The following is a 23642-nucleotide window of genomic DNA, read 5'->3' as shown; positions in this document are numbered from 1 at the left end:
GAACTTGCATAAAAAAGTGAACTCACTTAACTGATGTTCACAACCTTTCCACAAACACTTTTTCAAGCAATTACTTGTTCACAAGGAGGCCCAGTGAAGGGAAAGTGTCATGAATCCTCAACCAATTGTGTATGCTGACGGGTATTTTCATGGTAGCGTTGCAAGTACTTGTGCATGGAGGATCTTCACCCCTCTCCAAAGAGCCGCCACAAAGGTCTTTGTTGTGCCACTGAAGTCTAACTTAAACTCATAAGCCATTACCATTTGACTTTCACCCAAAATGTGTCCGTTTGTATCACAGGAGAGTTATCCAAACCCTCTTGCTGTTACGGTGTATATTCTGGCTGCCTTTGTGCAGCAAAACTGGGGTGGAGGGGAAGGAGATTGCAGAGGGAACTCCAGGCCCTACTGCTATCTGTATGTAAAAGCCACCCAGAATCTAGAACTAGTGTTTGTTCTCTTCAGCACAAGGATGTAGGCTGGCCAGCCACCATGAATTTCCTAAACACCAAAGGGGTAACAGAGACCTCCAAACCATGTAGCCAAGAGCAAAAATTCATGGCAGTCACATTTGCCAACCTAATATACAAAAATACAGCTATATGTGTGATGGTGTCCTTGCTGTGATAAATGTACAGCACCCTGTGATCTTAGTTGTATTTAATAATTTTTGGCTTATATAGGAGAATAAAAAAATGCAGCGTGCATATTAATTTTCTTGCTTTATCAAACAGTCAATTAGCTCCAAAATGGAATCTCAACTGTGCTACCCATTCCCAGTCAGTAACTTCACAGCCTCCTTTCAGGCTGCTTTCTCAGGATCTGCCCAGGTCCTTTTTTCCACACTCACTGCTGGTACCATGTCCTGGATGGTCACCAAGTGAAGAACAAAGGGAGGAGGAGCACTTTCAATTTGCCTGCTCCAGGACTGGATTCCCAATACAACTGGGCTAAGAAGTGGAAACTTCATGGGTGAAATTCAGTTTCTCCTCAACCATCCCAGTGGGATCCCCCTAACATCCCCAAAGTGGAATGAGCCAAGAGGCTTGCCTGTTGTGCCCCCTCCCCCTGCACTACCCATCAACAAGGCTCCAGTGGAGCAATATGACCAGGGATGCCCTGTGATCTCAGCTGCCCCTTAAAATGGGATCCCAACAGTGAAGAGGGTTACAACAGGGCTGGTAATATGGCCTGTGGTACTACCATCCTCTCCAGAGAATCCCCAAGGAGCTTGAGGAGGGGAGAATGCATGATTCACCAGCCTCACTCCATCCTACATGGGGCTACCTATGCCTCTATTTTGCCCTCCATAGCTATTTGTAAGGCAGATTTCACAAAAAAATAAAAACAAATAAAAATATAAAAGCTCGGGGCCAGATCCTTTGCCCTCCACCTGGCTGCTGTACACCTTGTAAAGCTCATGTGGTATTCTGGGATTCCTCCCTCTAGCCAGCAGTACCCTGTCCACTCCTAGCCCCACCACTGTAGGGGGATACATCTGGAGAGGCCTGAATGTGTATCATAGAATCATAGAATATCAGGGTTGGAAGGGACCTCAAGAGGTCATCTAGTCCAACCGCCTGCTCAAAGCAGGACCAATTTCCAACTAAATCATCCCAGCCAGGGCTTTGTCAAGCCGGGCCGTAAAAACCTCCAAGGAAGGAGACTCCACCACCTCCCTAGGTAACGCATTCCAGTGCTTCACCACTCTCCTAGTGAAATAGTGTTTCCTAATATCCAACGTGGAGTTCACTGTGCTAATGGAACAGTCAGTGGGGCAGTCACTACCTGTGTAAATTAGAGCAGTCCTAAGGCTGCTCCAAATTACTTTGGAGGCCAGATTGGCCCCCAGCCAGTCCTAGATTGGTGGACAAGAAAGGTGGCTTACAGCTATCTTTCCCATCCCTCATACCTCCATGTGACTGGACTAGGAGGTCTGGCCTACAGAGAGAAAATAATGTGAATACAATATTCTTATTAAAATAAATTAAGCAAACAAACAAAAGCCTAACAGTCTTTGCAATATTTGGAATTACACTTTCTTGGGCAAGAAGCTTCATCCTATTGAATATTCTGATAGGCAGATCTCACTTTGATATGTCATTCTAGTGTCATGCTAATCAAAAGAAAACACAGATGCTTTAAAAAGAACAGGAGTGCTTGTGGCACCTTAGAGACTAACAAATTTATTTGAGCATAAACTTTTGTGGGCTACAGCCCATTTGTTAGTCTCTAAGGTGCCACAAGTACTCCTGTTCTTTTTACGGATACAGACTAACACGGCTGCTACTCTGAAACAGATGCTTTCCTAACCACAAGTATTTTGGTACATAGAGAGAAGTGGGTATTTGGTGGTGAAGGTGGGAACTAATCAACAAAGCTGCTAGTGAATATAGTTAGAAGTGCTTAATCTTTTTGCTGTCAGTCATAATAAATACTAAAGATAGGCCTAAAACACACAGATCCAAATCCCCTTGAACTGTGGGGAATTTCAGTTCTAGATCAGAACTTCATAGTTCAGGCCTATATGGTACCTACTCTACATTCTTATGTACTGTCCTCTAGTGATAAATGTTAGAGTATCTAGAGAGCTTAGTTTCATTTATCATTACTATTACTTGATACTTGTCACATATAAAGCACCTATCTTCTGAGGAACTTAGAGTTTTTCAAATATTAGTTAATGAGCCCTCATAATGTCGAAGTATAATTACACCCTTTAATAGATAGATAAATTAAGGTTCTAAGAAATTAAGGGACAGATTCTGCCATTTTCAGTTATGGTGAGTAATGCCTTACTGTGTGCTTAGGTGACCAATCACACCACTTCAATGACAGGGTGTAACAGGGTGGCTTGCCTCTTTAAATGCTAGCCAACCCTAGTTACTAGGCAGGCATACCCGAGCAGGGCTCACCTGTATCTGTTATTAAGGGCAGCGGGAAGCTGCAGAGATGATATTCCCTAGGAGACTAGAGTGGGGATGGAGGGAGACGACTGATTTTGGAGAGCAAATAGGCTCCAGCAGAGAACACTGAGATACCAGGGCTGAGCTGAGAGAGTTATGGAGGCCATCTTGAGTACAAAGGTTGCTGGGAGCAAGTAGGTTCCAGCGCAGAAACCTGGGACTCTGGGATTGAAATCGGAAGCAGGAGGCCTCCAAGTGACCTGATGAGAAGATGTAAACAGATCAATTTAAGGAGGAATTTGAATGTTTATTAATTTAATAAACCAAAATCTAAGGAGATGTGTGAATGGACAAAAGGATTTGTGAGTTATAGAAGAAGCACCTAAAAGGCAGAAATTGAGGTAGGGGCTATTTGCAGGACTGCCTTGAGGTCACAAGAAGGCACTCAGCCACATGATGATGTATTCAAACTGATATATGTAGTGAGCAGCTCACAACAAATCCATAGGCTAAAAGATTTTACCCACAATAATCATTTTGAAGGGTAAATTAATCTGCATAAAGCAGTCACTTCGGACAGGAAAAAGGACTAAATTCATTGGATAAACTGTTTGTTACAAATTTTGTGTTTAGCTCTAATTCTGATGTACTCTTTTGAGGAATAGGCAAAATTCAGTTCTGCTGATAGTGAAGTTTACAAAAAACAGTACAAAACAAAACATATTTTTTCTCTCTTCTACAAGACAAACAAAATGCTACCTTTTCATTTTTCTAGCAGCAAAAGTTGTAGATCCGTTCCAGGAAGCAGTATGTAAGTTGTGGACTGAAGGTGGGGAGATAGGACCCAAGGTTATGATAACCACATTTATCATGGGTAAAATAAACTATATGAACTGTAACTAGAAATTTAGAGTGAGAAGGGTACATCTTGAATTATTTGGCCTTCCCCTATGCCCTAAGTATGATTCAGTCAATGGAGCTAAGTGTCCAATTCCCAATGGAGCTAAGTGTCCAATTTAGTCCTAACTCACTAAATCCCTTTTGAACATTGAAGTCTTTGCAATCTAAAAAGGAGATGCAGGTAAACAAAAATAAGGATGGCAATACTCAATACAATTGTTTCTTAAATTGACATTAATAGGGGACTCACTCTTTCTAAAGCCTAATATTCAGGAGGAAGAGCAAATCCAAGAAGCAAATGCAAAAGATTTTGAGAACATTAAGGGCTTTTCACACAGGCCCTAATTCTGGACTGAGAACTCCACTCCAACTCTATTTTTTCTAATAATACTTGAAATATTAAGCTGTATGTCCTGGGACACGTTTGAGCTTTCATAATGTATCATAACACTACATATTAAAAAGTCATTTGGTTCCTCTTAGTTGCCATTATGTTTTGCTTCCAGGATATGCCAAATTTCCAGGTTCTATGCCAGGTTTCTGCCTGAATTATTTTTCACTTCCAACTCAGAAACCATTGAAAACAAGAGTTTATTATGAAAATGATGACAAAAATGTATAGCAGAGTTTCCAGACAGCACTATAATAATAAATTTGGCTTTATAGAGCCCCTTGTATGTGCATTTTTTCATCTGTAGAAATGATATGTAATAAAGGCAGAAAAAAAAAGCAGAATTATGACTGGGGTTAAGATAATATGTGAGAGGCACTCAGAATGTATTTGATAGCAAGGAAAAAACTGTATACTACTTAGTAACTTACATGTCCAACATTCCCACCACTGTATCTAATTAAGGATCAGTACAATTTCTAGCTGTAAATGCTATCAATCTTCAAGGGGCAAAAGAAGTTTAAGTAGTTGATTTAAGCCTTTGACAACAATATGCTTATTTAGATATCATTTAGACATGAAATGTCTGGTTAATATTCAGATTTTGTTTTGAATCTGCCATATGGTATGCACATGCATGCTCACTATTGCACAAAATTGTTCTTCAAACTCTTGCTATTTTTATCCCTGTTTTATCCAGTGCCCACTGACGTTAATGACTTCCACTGGAATTGGATCAGTCTTAAATCTTATTCTTATCAGGATTCCACAAATACATCCCTTCTGTGTAGATCTGTGGCATAATGCTTTTTCTAATGTGTGTTTACTGTTAAGTAATAGGTCTCTCACACGTCTTTAAAGACTCTATCCTGCGAGATGCGTGGTAGCTCCTGGATTGCGCTTGATACTTCCAGGAGTTTCTCAGAACCTTGGAGAATCAAGCCTTAAAACACCATCAGTTATTAGCTTCATTGGACAGCGTTCTAAAAAGGGAGTGGCATGTTTTGTCATAATTCTGTTACCATGGGAAATTTAAATGACTGAATAATCTGCCTTTATATGAATCCATTACATATATTTCTCTCACTCTGCAGAACACTGGAAGACAACAATGTAACCAGTAACATTTAACAACTGTATTACAAAAGAACCCACCCCAAACTCATATTCCTGGTTCCCAATATTGTTGTTTGCCATTTGGAACAGCTTTTCTTTATTGACGTGCCATCTCTTTTGAAATCGCATATGAAAACATGCAGCAATGTAGCACATCATGGCTATTCAAAAGTAAATGTTTATCAATGGTTGCCACATGGCAGCATAATAATGTATGGAGATATAATGATCGCATAGAACTGGAAGGTCATCAAGTCCAGCCCCCTGCCTTCACTAGGAGGACCAAGTACTGATTTTGCCCCAGATCCCTAAGTGGCCCCTCAAGGATTAAACGCACAATGCTGGGTTTAGCAGGCCAATGCTCAAACCACTGAGCTATCCCTCCCCCCTAGTGAACATAGTTACAAGTGCTTAATCTTTTTGCTGTCAGTCATAATAAATACTAAAGATAGGCCTAAAACATACAGAACCAAATCCCCTTGAACTGTGGGGAATTTCAGTTCTGAAATGCCATAGATATTTTATGTTCTAAAAAATGTGGAATTACTGGGGGAATCACCTAAAGGTAGAATAGAACAGATAAAATAACCTGCAGAGGTGAAATCATGGTCCTATTGAAATCCATGGGAGTTTTGCCATTGACCTAATTAGATGACTCTATACTGCTTGCGACTGGCCCTTTTCAGCTGACTTGGGCTTGATCTAAAGGTCTGTTTAATTCTGGTGTAGACATTCGGGCTCAGCCTGGCGCTGGGCTCTAGAACCATGAAAGGTGGGAGGGTCCCAGAGCTCAAGCTGCAGCCGGAGTCCAAGTATCTACCCCGCAATTAAACAGACCCTTAGCCCGAGCCCCTTACCCCGAGTCAGCTGGCACAGGCCAGCCACAGGTGTCTAGTTGTAGCGCAGACATATCTATTGTGGCCAGGATTTCACCCCAGGAGTTCCCTTTGCCTATTTACTGAATGGGCATCTCAGATATCACAGGGGAGGAAACTGTTGGTAAATGTTGACTTTTTAATGTTGACTACTCTGCCTATTAACAGCAGAAGGAGAGATAAATTAGTTTATTTTATTTTTAAATGCACTGTTTAATACTGTCAAGCTATTTGGGATCCATTTATTAACATCACCACATAAAACAAAGATGCACTGTGATATGTTGATATAAGGTTAGGCATTTGTTCTGCTTTTGTATAACTCATTGCATATGAAATTAAATACTTACGTGACTTCTTAGTAGTGATGTTGACTGGAGTGCTGGATGGGCCTGTCCCAGCTGTATTGTAAGCTCTTATTGTTGCAAAATATATTGTGTTGGCCTTTAGTCCTGTGATGTTTTTTGCTGTTACATTTCCACTGACTCTAACTTTACCAGCTGCAGTTTCCTTGGAATCATCTGTCCAGTATAAAACCTGAATATTAAGAGCAAAGAACAGGCAGTTCATTGTTTTCCCACCAATTACAGTCTTGATTGGAAACGAGACAAGCCAACAACTACGGTTTCAAGAAAGACAGCATGTTTTGTAATTGAAACTGTCAGGAAATAAAATTAACCATGAATATTTATAGTGAAGAAATAAAATTTCAGACTCTGAATACAAATTAGAAAAGCAAATGAGAAATCCCTAGTTTTATAGATGTCCAAAAGGGAAACCTTGATAAGGTAAGAAATTTTAAAGGCTTGTCTGATTTTATAATTTGAGCATATTTGAAAAAGACTTAAAAAGACACAATGAGACACTTATATCAGCCATCAAGGAGGTTTTTAATTATGAGTTTTGATACAATAGCAACTATTTACTTAGACCTTTCTCTTGCTCTAATGGATGTTTAATTTAGTAGGGCTTGCATACTCTACACCCCTGCCCCTTTGTTTGATATGTATGCTCATAATGATAGGACAATAGAATTTTAAATATTTCTGTTGTCTGCATTTGATTTATTCTAGGCTTATTTTATCTAGAGAAGTGGGTGTTTTTTTTTCATAGTGCATGTGAAATGGGTTGGATTTACAGCATTGGAACCTCAAATAATATTTCAGTGTTAGTATATTCATAGAACATATAGAGCACAAATAATGGTAATGTAAAAAACTTTCCCCCACCCTTCACCAGTGTGCCTTCACTCTATCCTGAAGACACCACCTCTTGGGATCAATCCCAATTTACATCCAATGAAAACCCATTGATATCAATGGGGTTGCATGTGGTGTACATCAAGGGGGAGTTTGGATGAAGTCTTCATGACCATTTCAGTGCTAGAGACTTCCAATCAGTGTGTGAAATAGGGAGAAATGTGCTGTTACTGTAAGCGGTTATTTTTTATGACATGGACAGTTATTCACTAGAAGCTGGACTGAGAATACCAATGTATTTCATATAAGCTACAGAACAGTCTTTTGATGGTAACAACTTTCAGTTACTTTCAATTTCAAATGGATTTGTACTGGTGACCCAATGTTAAAATACTACTTGCTCTAGCTCATCTATATGTCTCAGTGCCATCAAGTGCCCGATGTTGCTCAGATACTATAGTGATGGTTATGCTATAAGAACATGAATAGATGGATAGATAGTTATGGTTTTTAGAATACAATGCAAGTCCTCTTATAGTACTCAATGCAAAAGAGTAGACCTAAGTGCTGTTAGTGAAGGTTTAATTTACTTTAGTACATTATAGGAAGGCATAGACAGAACTGCAGTACTGGACTGTAAATACTTGTGATTATTTCAGGTGAAATGTTGCTAATGAGAGTTGGGTGAAGGTCTCTTATCCATTAACTCACTGTAATGGAAGGCAAGCTAGAATATGCACGGCTTTTGGAAGAGATATGATTGCAGTGAAGTCTGAAATTAACATCTTTCAACAAAATATGTAATTAATTTTTTGTGCATCACCTCATAGCCAAGTACCCTTCCTGTATGCCTGTTCCATGCAATAGCATTCCAAGATACTTCAACTTCGGAAGCTGAAAAGCTCTGCACAGAAACCCTCATTGGTGCAATCTGTGGCTCTAGGATCATAAGAAAGAAAATGCATGTCTGTAATAAATGCAATTTACAGAACATATCATTTGATTAAAAGTTAAACATCAAAAGTGCAAGAACTAAAAGGAGTAAAAGATATTATGGTTAAGGCACTAGTCTGTGACTCAGGAAATTTGGTTTCAGTTCCTGGTTTTGCACAGACAGCATATGTGATCTTGGCTAAGTCAGGGCATGATTTTCAAAAATGATCAGCACCTGTAGCTTGAGTCAGATTTTCAGAAAAGCTCAGCTCCAATTTAAGCACCAAAAATAAGTGGCCACATTTACAAAAGAGTTTGACATTTTGGATGCCAAACTCTTTAGATAAATCTGGCAATAAGTAGTCTCTTCTAGCCTTCTCCTGAATCCACTCAATGGGGGCTGCTAGATGCGGAGTGGTTTTGAAAATCTGGCCCTGAGCTCTCTTCACCTCCATCCCTTACCTATACAATGCAGGTAATATTGTTTCCTCTTTTACCACATTTTGCCTGTCTTGTGCATTTAGATTGTAATCTCTTTGGGGCATGGAGTGTTTCTTTGAATATCTGAACAGTGCCTAGCACGATGTAGCCCTAATCATGGCCGGGGGTCTACAAATGCTAATAGAACACAAATAAATAATAAATAATAATAATAAATGCTGCTTACCATCTTCTCCCGAGTAGACAATAGATATGGAGCTCAGAGTCCCTTCTCCTTCATTATTGTAGACACCCACTTTAACTTCAAAAGGGGAGAGAGGTGTAATACTTTCATTTCTGTAGACATACTTCGATGCTTCTACTGAAGCCACTACTGCCTTCGTCCAGCTTGTTGAACCAAGAGGCCGAAACATAATGATGTAGCCAAAACCTTTCCCATTTTGTAATTCTTCAGGAACTGACTGTAGATGTAGAGGAAATCAATCAATCAATAAGAATTTGAAAGTATATATGGTTTTAATTGAATCTTCATTCTATCAGTATATTTCAGTTGTATTGATTTGGTTGACTGTGCCTTAGAGAAGATAATAATGTTTGCTCCATCAGTCAATTTAATATTGAAATAAAAATCAAAACAATATATCTACTGAGGCAATCCATTTAGAAACAAAAGATTTGATCAGTCCCATTAAAGGCATGCTCTTGCAAGTGTGAAGTTTTTTAAAATTAAAAGCATTTCACTCAACTCAGGATGTATCTGAATCTTTTCCCCCCACAGGGGACTGAAATGCTAATTTTGGATGATTTATAAGGAAAAAAGAATTTGGAAAAGAGCAAATGTATATGCGTAAGTGTACGTTAATTGCATACCTAAAAGCACACCACTTTTATTTCAATTTTTAGATGAGTGCAATCCCAAGTGCATAAAAATGTCCTTATTTAAGTTTGTCTTGCATAGAAATGTTACTGAAAGTCTACATGGCAAAATTAATGTTTCTATTAATGAAATCTCCTCTCAAGGTATCTATCAATGACTCATACCAAGCGGGCACTTTCATCAGCGCTGTATCCAGTTTGCCCTTTTTTTCTGAGAAAAAAAAAATACTGCCATATTGGCATCTCAAGGAGAGAGAACATCTGTGTAATATTTTGAACAAGAAAGTGAAAGGATCAGTGCTGCATGATACAAGATATACAGGATGTATTCCTTAGCAATATAGCACGCCTGCAAATATTCACATCAAACAAAGATGCACTGAAAAGCAACCATGCAAAAGGGGTGGAAAATCTGGAAGTATAGACAAGGGCAGGAAGAACTGCAGAACCTTCAGTGAGCCTTAGCTTACAGTTCAAAGCTCTACTGTGTGTTGGAATCACCATGACCCATCATCAATATTGTAAAAAGGAGAAAAAAAGCTAGAAGAGCATAACAAGTTTCCTAAGAATCATATTTTAGCCTATTCTCCTTAATCCTCCTGAGCCCAATGGCAAGGAAGACATGAAATAGAAAAGATTAGCATCTATATTGAGCTTACCATCTTTGAAGTGCTTTACAAACATTAATCCTCAAAACCCTCCACAGTATAGCTTTCCCTTCTATTTTGTACTCAGGATTGCAAGAGTTAACTGTGATAGATTATGGTGTGTGTGGGGGCGGGAGGAGGATATGTCAGAGTTTAAGCTATTTGCTAGAGCATTTAATTTGTTTTGAGGCTTTTGTGACCTCAGCTTTAATCAGGGTGATTAGTCAGTTCATCACGGTAAGCAGAAGAGTTGTGTTCTGTTTTGTTAGCCTGGTATAATAAGTGTCTCCCATGGCTGGTCCTCAGGACAGATTGTAGAGTCCAATATGTTAGATTTCAAAACAGGGATAATTTGATGTGGGTGTTTTGGGGTTGTTGCTGTTTTCTTTTTTCATGATGGATGAACAGAGGAGAGGAAACCAAAAAGTGGAGAAAATAGTATATTGAAAAATAAGAAAATCATCATTGAAGTGACATGGGTACACAGGGTGCCCGATATACAAGAAGAGAAACACCTTTGTAGCACTATAAGAAACAAAAAGCCCATTGTGCAATTTAAACTCTGACTCCAAGATTCCTATTTTCTCAGTAAGAAACTGTAAAATATTTTACTGAAATCACCATTTGCTCTTCGATTCTTTCCATGGAGGGAAGAAAATAACAGCAGTGTCATCTCTCACGGCCATGGAAATCAAGAGCTGCCACTTATTTCTTGACACTGTGTAACAGAAGAAGAGTTTATCTGAGGAGGCCGCGTGAAATGTCAGTTTAACATATGATCAAACCCAAGTGAATTTAGATTAGTTGTGGCCACTAATTATGGAAATTGCACCATTTAATTGTCCTTAATCTTCTCTAGAATTACACCCTATCTATGAGTTCAGGACTCTCCACTTTTTCAAAGGGAAGCAAACTCAAGGGGCAAACAGAGGAGCAGAATCAGATCATGCTCCCTCATCATCCTGAACCATGGAGGAAGTTCGACCACTTAGAGAGGGAGCACTGTGAATAGAGGAGCCTGACCCAAAGTCCATTAAAATAAATGGGAGTCTTTCCCCTTAGAACATGTTTCATCTTGTAGAATGTCATATATACTCAGTCTCCCCAGCTCTATCCTACACAGGAAAGGGTGTGGCCTATTTGCCTGGTCTCCACCCTCCAATCTGGTTGAATCCTCCTTTTCATATATCTAGATACAGGTTGACATTTTCTAAGACAACTAAAATATTAACAGTTTAACTCCCATTAATTTCAGTGTGAGTTGTGTGTCTAAATCCCCTAATTGGCTCAGAAAATCCAAGCCACATTTCTGATCAGTAACAAAAAAAACTGAAGGGAAGGAAGTGTCTATCACAGGTGTCTATCACTGATTCTAGGAGTGGGGATTGGAGTTTTAATCCAGACTGTATCTTGTGGCTTGTATATTTTAAGCAAGAGATTTCCTTTGGATGTGTGATTGGTTTTTAATTCTCTAATACTAAGTGTATGCACTGAAAACCTCATCTCTTTTAATACATGATAGGATATGCCTTGTCAGCATCGTATTCAAGAATAAACAACATGCAAACAAAAATGTTAAAAATGTTTAATGCAGAAAATGGCCAAGCAGATTAGCGTGTTAAGCAATTTTCTGTATAATAGAGATAACAGGGTTATAGACGTGTTCTAAATATATTTAGAGTATGCCTCTCAAACTGTTCAGTTCTATAAATTATTTATGACAAAGAAAGCCTGATCTGTATCTTCTGAGTATTTCTTTGCCAGGCAGAGGGTGAAGTCCTGGCTCAATTTAAATCAACGACAAAACTCCCATTGGCTTCAAGGGACCTAGGATTTCACCCATATACTTTTAGAAAACTATTTAGATCAATCGATTTAAAAGTTACCTCCCATGTGATGACAAGCTCAGAGCGACTCCCTCCACCTCCGCTCACATTTGTTGGTGCCACTAGAGGAACTAAAGAACAAAGGGCATTTGTGACTTGCGATTCACAGCAGCTGTTGTCAAATGCATGATTGCAGGCTCACATTTTAGCTGTTTTTATATACAGCAATTCCGCTTTTCAAAATGTAATACATGGACTCTGTGGTACAACAGTATACTTTAAATGAGTTTTAAATTATATTTACACATTTTCAGTTTTCTAAGACTGAGGGCACAGATGGGCATCCTGGTTCAAAAAATTAAAGAACCTAGTAACATCAAGTATCTGACACTAATATGCATCAACTAATTGCAAATGTTCCATTCAGACTGTAGCTGCTATACTATTGATTTTCTGGCTAATTATACATTTGTGCGGTAAACATGTTGCTGGAGAAATATATATTTTTAATTAAATATAGGTTTTTGTTTTTCTTAAGAAACTCAACACTCAAAAAAATCCCATCACGTTTGTGCTTGTTTTTTAACAAGCAATCAGAAGAGGCCAATGGTGCATAAATATGGGGGCCTGATTCACCATAACACTAGAGTTCCAGTGTCCAACTAACGTAATGCAATGGTGATTCAAGCTGAGGAGCATACTTCATATCACTCCCAAGTGAGAGTTGGGGAAGGGAGGCAATAAAGCCAAGGAAATTCCCTGCCTCTTGCAATAAGTTCCCACCAGAAGGAAACTGTTTTTAATCCTTTCTGTGAACCTCACAATGTGCCATATTCTGACAGCATTACTCAGATTGAATAGCACCCCACAAGTAGCACCAATGAGAAGGATTCTCACCTCCACTATGGCCCTAAGTTGGAATGCTGGAGCTAACCAAAAGAGCATTCCCTTCATTAGTAGCATTGCTCAAGGCAGTTTATGCTGCCCTACAAGGCCTCCACTGCCAGGCGTGATGTAGAGCGGAGTCTGTGTCAGATGTGTGATGTGGGCCAGAAGGACATGTCAGAGATGGAAAGGGTAGGGTTACAAATTATTGGGCCCTCCATGCACCTCAAGCAGGCCAGGTCTGAGAGTGAACAAAGGTGGCTTAAAACCTTCTGAGCTGCAAGTTTTATGCTCTCAGAGGCACACCATAAAATAACACCCATTGACTTCAGTGGGACAATTTCTGGACTAAGTTGACATTAAACCAGAATAGAGGTAGCGGAATCTGACCTTATGGACCAAATTCTGTCACCTTTACCTTGAGAAGTCCTTTTTTTTTTCTTGTCAATATTCTATGGGACTAATGACATAAATAAGCTACTACTCAATATCAGGAAGATAGCAGCCATATATGTTGATGCGCTTTGTATTGTTATTAACCAGATACATGACCACACACTAATTACAGGACTCCAGTACAGTTCTAAACCTTTGTGAGGCTTCATCCTCTCTAGAAATATTGTATATAAATCATAGTCTCTCTCCAAGAGAACATATTCTATAACCCAAGTTTAGCCTCAAGCTCATGTCTTCTGAACAACATTTCAGAGGACTGGGTGCAGACCATTTGTTTTGCTTTGTTTTTCCATTTTTAGAAATTCGATGACAGTAAAGTATGATCTTTTGGTGGGTAAATTTTATCGCTCATATCCAACGTCACTGTGTGCTTCATAGTTAAGGAGTTTAAGATGGGAAGGAGGGGGATTAATCTAAAGAAGTAAATGAAGAAAAAGACTTTTAAGCCAGACTCAACTAGCACTCCACTGTTCCATGAACCAGTTGATGCTCAATTAGCACATGTGTTAAATGAGTTCAGTCTTTACTACATTTGCATGGGGAAAAATGTATACTACTGCTCAACAGAGCCTCAACTGGGTCATAGTTGAGAAACAGATGAAAATTTACGGTTGAGTGCACCAACGGCGGCTCAATTAATTCTCAGCTGCATTTTAATTCTCAGTGGCTCATTTGCATCCACAAATCTACTAATGCTCAATCAGGTTTTAGCTGGCAAAATAGCTATTACAACAGGGCATTTCCAAATTACCCTTTCACCGCTAGTCTTCTGCTGCCACTGCTGTGTTCTCGCTGTGAATTCCTATTCTGTTCAGAAAAGAATACTAGGCTGTGTCTAGTATATCTCGCTACACAGCAGTTGTATTCAGGCTGCATATACAGCAGCCAAAATGTTTTACAGCAATAAAGTGTTTAAGGCAGTAGGACCTGACCCAAAGTCCAATAGAATTGAGGGGAGTCTTTGCACTGACTTCCATGGGCATTGGGTCAGGCCCTAGTAAATGCATTGTGAGAAAGTTGTTTTCTCTTATTTCGATTCCTCCCCAGTTCCCTATTTTAAATTGCCGTCTTGTTGCTGGGTGTGTGTTTGTTTGTTTTTGCTGTGCAAGTGCCATCTCTTCACATCTAGTCTTGTGCAGCCCCCTAGCAGAGCTACTGAAAGCTTTCTCTGATGGAAGGAATCTTGAATTCCAACATACTAGTTCTTACTGAAGCATCATGCAAACCACAGCATTGCTAATTAAGGGAGGGAATCAAAAGTCCCTGACTCCAATAGGTCTTCTGAAACCTCATCCTGAGAAGATATTTTGGCATTTGTATCACTCTAGGTTGGTGGGGAATTAGAACTCCCCCTGGGCTATACTGAACTTTCATGCTCAGTCCTATGTGAAGGATGACACATAGCTGTACTGTCCCAGCAGCAGTTTTAGTAAGTCACAATTCCTCTCATACTCCCCACTTGCTCCAGGGGGAGAAGGTAGCTATTTACTATACCCCTTCTGGGGCTGTAGCATACTCCCCTTGCTCTTAAGAAAAGCTGGCCTGTATCTTCAGTCTATTCATCACCACCACCAGAATGAGAAGGGGTGAGTCACCCATTCCAGCTGTGTTGGGTCCCAGTCTTTAAAAAGCACATAGTCTCCCAGTGGGTGGTAAAATGAAGGCAGCTGGGAGACTAAGGGAGTTAGGCAGTGGGTGACTTTCTCTGGAGCACTTCTGACTTATTATTATTGATTAACTGGGGGGGGGGGAAGAGGAGCTCTTTTTGTACTGGGAACTTGCCATTGAGTTTGGTGGGATTCTGGACTGGTTTCTGTGTTTTGAAATCTAGATGTGGTTGAGGACTGTCTCGGCTAGATTGCCTTGAAATTCGGTGAGTTAGCACCAGCTTTCTGGCAGGGGTTTTAGAAGTCAGAGCAGTGCAGTTTTTATTTGAATAGACCAGTAATTAGAGGCAGCTGAGTGAGACAGGTTGAGTCACTCATTCCTGCTGTGTATGGGACCCACACTTTCAGAAGTATGTACCAGGGTATATCTACACTACAATTAGACACCTGAGACTGGCCTGTACCAGCTGACTCAGGCTTGTGGGGCTTGAGCTAACGGGCTATTTCACTGCAGTGTAGACATTTGGTTTGGGGTTGGAGCCTGAGCTCTGGGACCCTGAAAGGGGGTAGGGTCCCAGAGCTTGGGCTCCAGCCCAAGACCAAATGTCTACACCACATTTAAACAGTCGCTTCGCCCAAGCTCCACATCAGCTGTCCATAGGCCTTTAGTTGCAGTGTAGACATTCTTCAAGTAGTTGGTAAGATGAAGGCAGATGGGAGCCTAAGGGAGTTTGTCGGTTGAGGAAGGTAGGTTTTAAAAATCCTTTCCCTAACTTGTAGGTACTCTACAAGGAAGACCCCACAATGAGGGGAAAATGGCATATCACCAACACTACTGCTAGCTTTTCCTCTGTGTGCACCTGTGGGGGCACCCACCAGATATGCATCCTGACTCTGGAGGCTTTTGCTCAGGCTCTAGTCTTGACTTGCAGGGAATGCGGCCTGCATGTTCCCACAGACAAAAGCCAGGCAGGGAGGAACCAACCAATATAAGAGGTGTTTGTTGGTAAAGTCCCTCAGGAAGTAAGTAAAAGAGCTGAAGGAGGGGGTGGTTAGAGAAATGTGTAAGGGCTAGGCTGACTTTGTAGCAAAGGACCTGATCTTTTGGCCACTGAAATCATTGGATACAATCCTATTGGCTTCAATGGTCTTTGGATGAAGTTCTAAGTTACTTCCTTCAGCTACGCCCAGATACTGGTGGCTGAGCTCTCAGACAAATTTTGAATGGAGATGTAAAATGTTGTTAGGGACTCTATTCAGGAAGACGACATTAACGATTCCATGCTGATACTTTGCTCTGTGGCTGGCATGTGCACACCATTATAACCATTATAACAGGCAGAAAACAAGATCTGTGATTAGTGTTTAAACAATAGAATTCATAATTTTGTTACAACAGTATGGCCAAACTCAGGCCTAGTGTAAGAAAAACCATCTCCATTGAGATCACTGGAGTGTCATTAAGACTGAATTAGCGTATTATGAACTGAAAGATGCTTCCACAAATCGAATGTACACAGGGCGTGGACCGTGGCTCATTGATGTCAATGCAAAATCCTCATTGATTTCCGTGGGCTTTGGAGCAGTCCCATAGCCTGATGTAATTTCATTTTTAAATAGAACAGAGTAGTGACTAGGAGGTTTCTAAAATCATTGGAATAAATCAGGAAGACTTACTTGATGCTTTCGTTCTTAGCAGCTCTGATGGTCTGCTTGGCTCCCCAATCCCGATGTTATTGCCAGCAACCACACGGAATTCATATTCAACCCAAGGGTTTAAACCAGTCACTGTTGCTGAATAGGTTCTGCCATTGAGAACTTCAGGAACTAAATACAAAAGACATGTGAGTGAAAATGCACCTTTGGATTAAGTCTTGTGACATGCATGAAAGTGAACCAGAAATTTCAAATTGCTTACCGGTTGAAACTGCCTGCCATCCAACTGAAAAAGGAGTCCTTGTCTGAACACCGTAGATCTGGACTGGACTATTATTATCTGTTCCTGGTCTCCAGCATAGCAGGGCAGTAGTGCTAGAAATGTGTTCGACTCTAACATCTTGTGGGGGACCTGGAGGGCCTTATGGAAACATATATTTTAGGGTAACCAATGCCTAGGATAGTGAATTCATTGTTGGATGGGACTGTGCAACCCATATTCACTCACTGAAGTTAGTGGGCCTGTCTCATGGAAATAAGGGCTCACCTACATGAGTAAGAGTTACATAATCTAGCTCTTAAAATTTCATGTCTTCATTAAATGCTTAAAAAAATGACATTCCTGGGGTATTGAAAACAAGATATTGAACATATCTCTATTGTTAGCATGAAGGAAACAGAACTCAGTTGAAAGAGCTTTATTATATGACTATGTAAAATAACATTTTGGACCTCACATTCTCTGAATATCCAAAATTCCCACTGAAGTTAATGGGAGATTAGGGTCTGGATGGAGCTTTATATCTAGTAGAATTTGACTTTTCCTAAAGTTTGAAATGGATGCATAACTGAGCTTCAACATCTATTGCAGAGCATCTTCTTAGATTCTTAATTGTATCCCTGTATTCGGCGTCTCGGCAGCCAGTAGAATGCACAGAATGTTCCATCCTAAGAACTCTAAAGGAGTGAGGAGGGAAGGCATGATCATGACATTGCCTTTTTGCACCAATGTGAAGAATAACTTGGGTACACCTGGGTGGGGGTCGCCAGGGGGGCGGGGGCAGGGGAGAGCAGACTGTGCCATTCTGAAGGCTGGTGCAGACTGTGGAGACAACCTCCCCATTTACTGGAATGCTTGGGGAGGATGTTTGCCACCTTATCTTAAATGGGGCTTGCTCCCATTGGAATGGGCAGTTACTCACCACCCTTACTTTAGCCAGTACCTACCAAGTATAGTTTGGTTCAAAGAGAGCAATGAGTATAGGAAATGCCATCACATAACTGCATTGTTATACCAGAGACCCACAAACTTTTTAAATTTCACCAACCTAGTTGCTGATGTTAACTTATGTAAGAATGTGAAATGCTTATGTTAGAATTCTACACTTAATAGACTTACCTCTTACAATTACGTCTGCTGTTGCAGATAGACTGTCTATGGTTGTTTGTACCGTGCAAACATATTTCCCGGAATGATTTAGCTGAATATTTCTTATCATCAAATCCCCAACAGATTCCTGGAGATAAAAGGAAGAAAAAGATAAAACTAATCACTCACAACATGTTTTCCAACTGGACATTTTTATAACTTGCTAAATATTAATAAAAATGCAGCTTTTAAATTAAAGCATTCATTGCTGTCATCAGTTTATTTCAGTTTGACACTTTTATTATGGCTTCACAAATAACTTGAGCATGTTTATGAAATATAAGAAAGCAAACTAAATGGATGTAACTTTTATAAAGGAGCAGTGATTTGACATACATATCGAAAATGGGAATTATGAAAGATGTTTATGTGGTTTAAGGACTGTTAAGGACAGTTTGATGAAGCACTAAAGAGTTTGAAGAACTTACTCCTCCAATTCTTTCAAAATGATTCACTCCTCTTTTAAAATCTATCACATCTCCATTGAATGACCATGTGAACACAACCTCAGCGGAGGGGTCATGAGACACCTGACATGGTAGGACTATACTCTCTCCAACTGTAACATCCATTTTAGAAGGTGGAACAGTAATTACAGTCCTCTCTGTTGAGAAAAATCATTCTTTATTATAAACAAGTGTATAAAAATACCAGTATATGTTTGTAATAAAAAAAATTGAATGATTTTTGCAACATTGCTGAAATGATTTAAAATTGATCTAATGTTCTGCTACTGTCCCTATTAAAGAAACTGAGCGTTAACATTTTGATGATTCCAGTGCATTATTCATCATTTACAGCCTATTGCCAAGAGCACTGTGAATAGAATGGGTGCTATGTATATCTTAGAGAAGACTAGAAAATGTGCAACATACCAAATTATTCATAGTATGCTGATTCATAAATGCCATACTCACTAGATCTCAAACAAAACAGCATACATTGTTGAGGCTGCTAAGACTACATGGAGAAGGGAAGAGACATGATAATGCAGACTTTGAAAAACTGTCCTTGCAGAATACTGCAACCAAATAAAATGTGGTCACTGTTTTCTTACTTCTTAAAGAGAAATGTCTTGCCCTTTTAATTTATTATTTTAATAAATTTAATTTACATTGGCAGTTTCCCACAGTGTCACGTGCATTGCAGTATTTAGGCTCCAAAGGAGACGACTCGAAAGACTGAAAAAGCATTTAATCTTTTTTATCCCCATACACTGATAACGAGAGAAGCAGCTCTCACTAAAGGAAAAAGTAGCTTGTTGAAGGGGAAAGACAGTGGTTTATATGGTTTTACTACTGTTGGCATGATTGGCACATAACCTTTCTGTGAGCAATTCTCTTGAATAAAGTCTCTGTGCAGGAACATTTATAAAATCATGAGAATTCAGATACATATGAATAAAATGTGCACAGAATCCATTCAATGATAATAATATGTTCTGAAAAAAATATGTGTGGGGTGGGGGGGGAAGATGAGGGTTTCAGGGACTGCATTAGTCTATCCCATGCCAGGATTAACCCTGTGTATTGGCAAAGTATTTGAGAATACAGTATTTTATTCAATAGGGGACCTTGACTTCAAAGAGATCACTCATTTATTAAAGGTGGAAGATATTAATTTGCTATTCAGAACACACTTTTGAGCAGATTGCCAAAGCAATTGCAGTCACTGAGTGCTATACAGGTGGGAGCATTCTGTATGGTCCTGAAGTTCAAGTGACTTCCTCACAGAGTTGAGTTACAACTTCTGCGACTGTCAGGGCTGCGGTCAAGTGGCAATGGGGAGGAATATTGCGTTTTCTGTGATCCTTCTTTTGAACTAAAACTGAGTCTCCAGTTACAGTGTTTACACCCCCCATCTTTAACTGGCACTTCCCAAGGAATTCAAAGAAGGATCTTTGTATTGTAAAAACAGATTAGGTGTTGCTAAAATCTTTTCTTTGCCTGACTCCCCCTTTAACAGGTACACATTGCAAGGAAAGGAAAAAGAGTCTTTGAAGAACCTCAATTGCTGAAGCAGAGCCAACTTTTTCTTGGTTTCCATTGCATGAATTAATTGCTGTTTAGAACCCTTTCTTTTAATAATCAGAAGAGTTTCACATCACTTGGTTTTTTTGAAGATTTGCCCCAGGGTGAAGACATGACATGACACTACAAAGATTTTATTTTAACCAGTAGAATAGAGAACATTTTCCCCCTCTGAAAGCAAGAGTGGCAGGTGCATTCCATTTCACATGGATTCAAAAGCCAAATTCTCTGTTGGCACAACTCCATTGACGACAAATACTCTGAAAAACACCCAAAGAGAGTTTGACTCTAAAAAGCTTGTAACTCCTCTAACATCAGTGTAGTTACACTAGGGGTTCAGTTCACCTTCTATGCCTAGCTTGATTCATCTTTAATAAAGCTGTGAATGTACATTATATTTCCCATGTGCCAAATGGCCTCCTTGTCCTTCAAATTCCTCTTTGCAACACATATCCGTCACAGAAATCTTGCCGTGTCAATCTCTTCTAGGCTGTCTGAACACCACCTGGTGCCTGAGCTGTTCTCCTGCAAATCTTACTCATCTGTACGGGATGGTAAATCAATGGAGCGGGTACTTTGTGCCTATTCTGTAAAGCTATGTGTAAAGTTATAGCACTCTATGAATACTAATACTACTAGTAAAAACAATTTAGCCTTATAGGGAAGTTATATAAACAGTTAGAAATTAAACCAACAGGGTTGTGTGTAAGTTAAATAGGGCTCCATACATATAATTCAGAAACCTATGGAGTGTAATAGAAAATGATGGAACACCAGCCTCAGTTAGGTGACTAGAGTGAGTTGGGGATTTTTCAACACATTTTTTTTTTTTTGGTCAGAAACTGCCAATTTATCAAATCTAAATATTTTAATGAGAAAGGGTTGGCTTTGAAACATTTCTCAACTAACAAACATTTTGAAACGAAAGTTTTGAAGTTGCCAAAATGAAACACTGACATTTTCTAAATAAAATATTCAGTTTTCTCCTTCAAAAGGACCTTTTCATTTTGAAACATTAACTAATTATAATTTTTTAAAAATAAAAACAGTCATAATCGAAACAAAATGTTTCAGTTGACCTAAGCTGATTTTTTTGTTTATTTGTTTTTACAAATTTTCAGTTTGCAAATTTGTTTGTGGGGTGGGAAATGTCTTGAAGTCTTGAAAAAAAATGCAAGATGGGAAAACTGTTTTCTACCCAGCAATATCTGTGAGTGGGTGGGGTCTGATGAGTCACATGCACACACGCAAGAAAAATAAAATCTGTAAAAACCTGCTAGGAGACAGAACACAAAGAAAGAGCAATGTATCCCTCCCTTCTTTCTTGCCTCCTACTGCCTCCAAATACAGAGCTTTGTTTCCCCCTCTCCCCTTTCCATTCTACCATAGTGCTCAGTTCACTACTCCATATCTTAGGATTGCACAGGCAGGCACAGAGAGAGGGAGAGGGAGACGGGGAACTCCTCAAGCATGTAGTACATCCAACTTCCATTGTGTCTGCCTATTGCTATCTCCCCAGAACCGTGCCATTGTGACCACAAAGAACTGTTGGGTAAGGTCAGCTGGAAGACTATTTTTTCTGGGAATTTATTTGAGTCACAGACCCAAAGAAACTGAGAACAAACCATTATTCTAACAGTTGACAGTAATATCCCTGTTATAGAATTGTATAGATTGAATTCTTAATCCAATAGACAACTTGTCATTTTCTATTGAATCCCATAGGACCGATCCATAGGGATAGGCAAGCAGTTTGTCAGTGTATAAATGGAAGCCTTTTGATATTCCAAAAGAGCAGATCTGTAGTGGGAAGCCCTAGTACTACATTTTTCAAAGTCTATAACTACACAGTTCACATTACCTGCAAAAGAGACCTGCTTTCTCAAAACTTCAGGTATCTTTTTATTTTTCTGCAAATATACTTTTAAACGTCATTATTGTGAATTATATAGGGGGATATTGTATGTGTGTATTCTTGCTGCTTTAGCAAAAAAGGAAAAAGTACATCTTTATAGAAGCATCATGCTGTGAGGTGATTGTTCCTTTGGGTTCATCATTCTTGCTGAACCATGTCACATGACATGTCTCATGCCTACTTGCTCACTTAGTATGATCTTTGCTATTTCCTTTATGAAGTTGTGTTTACAACCTCCACCTCCGATCCTTTCAAATGCCTCTCAAAAACCTTGGTTTCCCATTATCTATCCATCTTGCTTAGTAACTGCAGAGATGTATTAAACAGAATAGCTTTTTTTCCAGAGACAAACAATAGATAAGATGCTATGTGCTTGAGGTATAATAAAGACTTCTATCACAAAGAATAAACAACTCAATGAGCAGCAATAAACTTAATTTGCACATTAGATATGCTTTTCCAAGTTCTGACATTTCAGTTGAAAATAATGCTGAAGCAATGAGCCCTATAATTGAACAGCCAAAACTTCTCCAGAGGGGAAACAAAAACAAATGTTCCCTGCAAACAAGATCATTTTTATACCATGTTATTACTCTGTTTTTTAATACACTTTGTAAATGCCAAATGAAATAATTTTGTTGTTGTTTTTAATGTGATTTTTTGCATACTGCTCCATTAGGATGTATATATGGCGGTATGTGCAATGGTATCTAACTCTCATGAAGTAAGAGCTCCTCAAACACTACACGACTCATTTTATTCACTGCTAGCTGTGCTGTAACATTCTCTCAAATTACACATCACATTGGTACTAACTGCACTTCCAAAATTTGAACATGAAAACTACGTTAGCCAGCTGCGGTATGGTAAGGAGGAAAGTCAAGCCTGCAGGCTAGAGTAAATGATTGGGAAGTTACCTAAAATGAGCCAAATCGGGGAAAAAAAAAAAAAAAGCTGAGTTACAAATTATGCTGAGTAATCTGTCACTCTCATAACTACTATCATTTCTAGTGTTGTCTAACATCGAGAGTATTCTGCTCACAACTGTGATAATTAAATTCAAAGTTACATGTTTTAAATTTACTTTTCTCTACCTTTTCATTGTTACCATTTAATGTCACCAGGATGTTTTCATAAGAGACCAGTTTTATATATATATTAAGAATTGCAATCATGCTTAGTTAGCAGCAAGAGAAGGTACGAACTTTCCCCCCGTTTTCCCTGTGTTGGCAGCTACATTGATGTAATGATTCACCCATCCACTGATCAGCAGGGACTGAACCCAAAATCTTCAGCACCAGTCACAAGCATCCTACTTCTGAGATAAGGAAGTATCTTTATAAGCTGCTAGCAATAGTACATTCTTAACAATTAGGAGGCCCAGCTATGAAATGGAGGACAAGATACAGTTAGGCTTGTCTACGTTGCTATGTCAGCATTCAGTGCAGTTGCACTAGTGAAAATGCTTATTACAGACATGATTTAGATTGATGCAGTGCAATTTGCCTGTGTTTCAAAAAAAAAAAAAAAGGTTGATATTAAAGGCAAAGGTAA

General features: G+C 39.3%; 1 protein-coding gene across 2 annotated transcripts in view; it reads right to left on the bottom strand.

Moving 5' to 3' along the window:
* Positions 1 to 23642, bottom strand: part of CNTN6 (contactin 6) — a 220575-nt gene that overhangs the window by 6691 nt on the left and 190242 nt on the right. For both annotated transcript variants that reach the window (XM_034775442.1, XM_034775441.1), the window contains exons 13-20: positions 18572 to 18747; positions 18114 to 18231; positions 16977 to 17135; positions 16736 to 16885; positions 12171 to 12241; positions 8988 to 9222; positions 8211 to 8326; positions 6539 to 6725 (exon numbers count right to left, since the gene is read on the bottom strand). In XM_034775442.1, the coding sequence (XP_034631333.1) occupies positions 6539 to 6725; positions 8211 to 8326; positions 8988 to 9222; positions 12171 to 12241; positions 16736 to 16885; positions 16977 to 17135; positions 18114 to 18231; positions 18572 to 18747 (1212 nt within the window). The remainder of the gene's footprint in view (positions 1 to 6538; positions 6726 to 8210; positions 8327 to 8987; positions 9223 to 12170; positions 12242 to 16735; positions 16886 to 16976; positions 17136 to 18113; positions 18232 to 18571; positions 18748 to 23642) is intronic.

Source organism: Trachemys scripta, chromosome 7, assembly GCF_013100865.1.
Source record: "Trachemys scripta elegans isolate TJP31775 chromosome 7, CAS_Tse_1.0, whole genome shotgun sequence".
NCBI lineage: Eukaryota > Metazoa > Chordata > Testudines > Emydidae > Trachemys > Trachemys scripta.
This window is presented reverse-complemented; position numbering and strand designations above follow the sequence as displayed.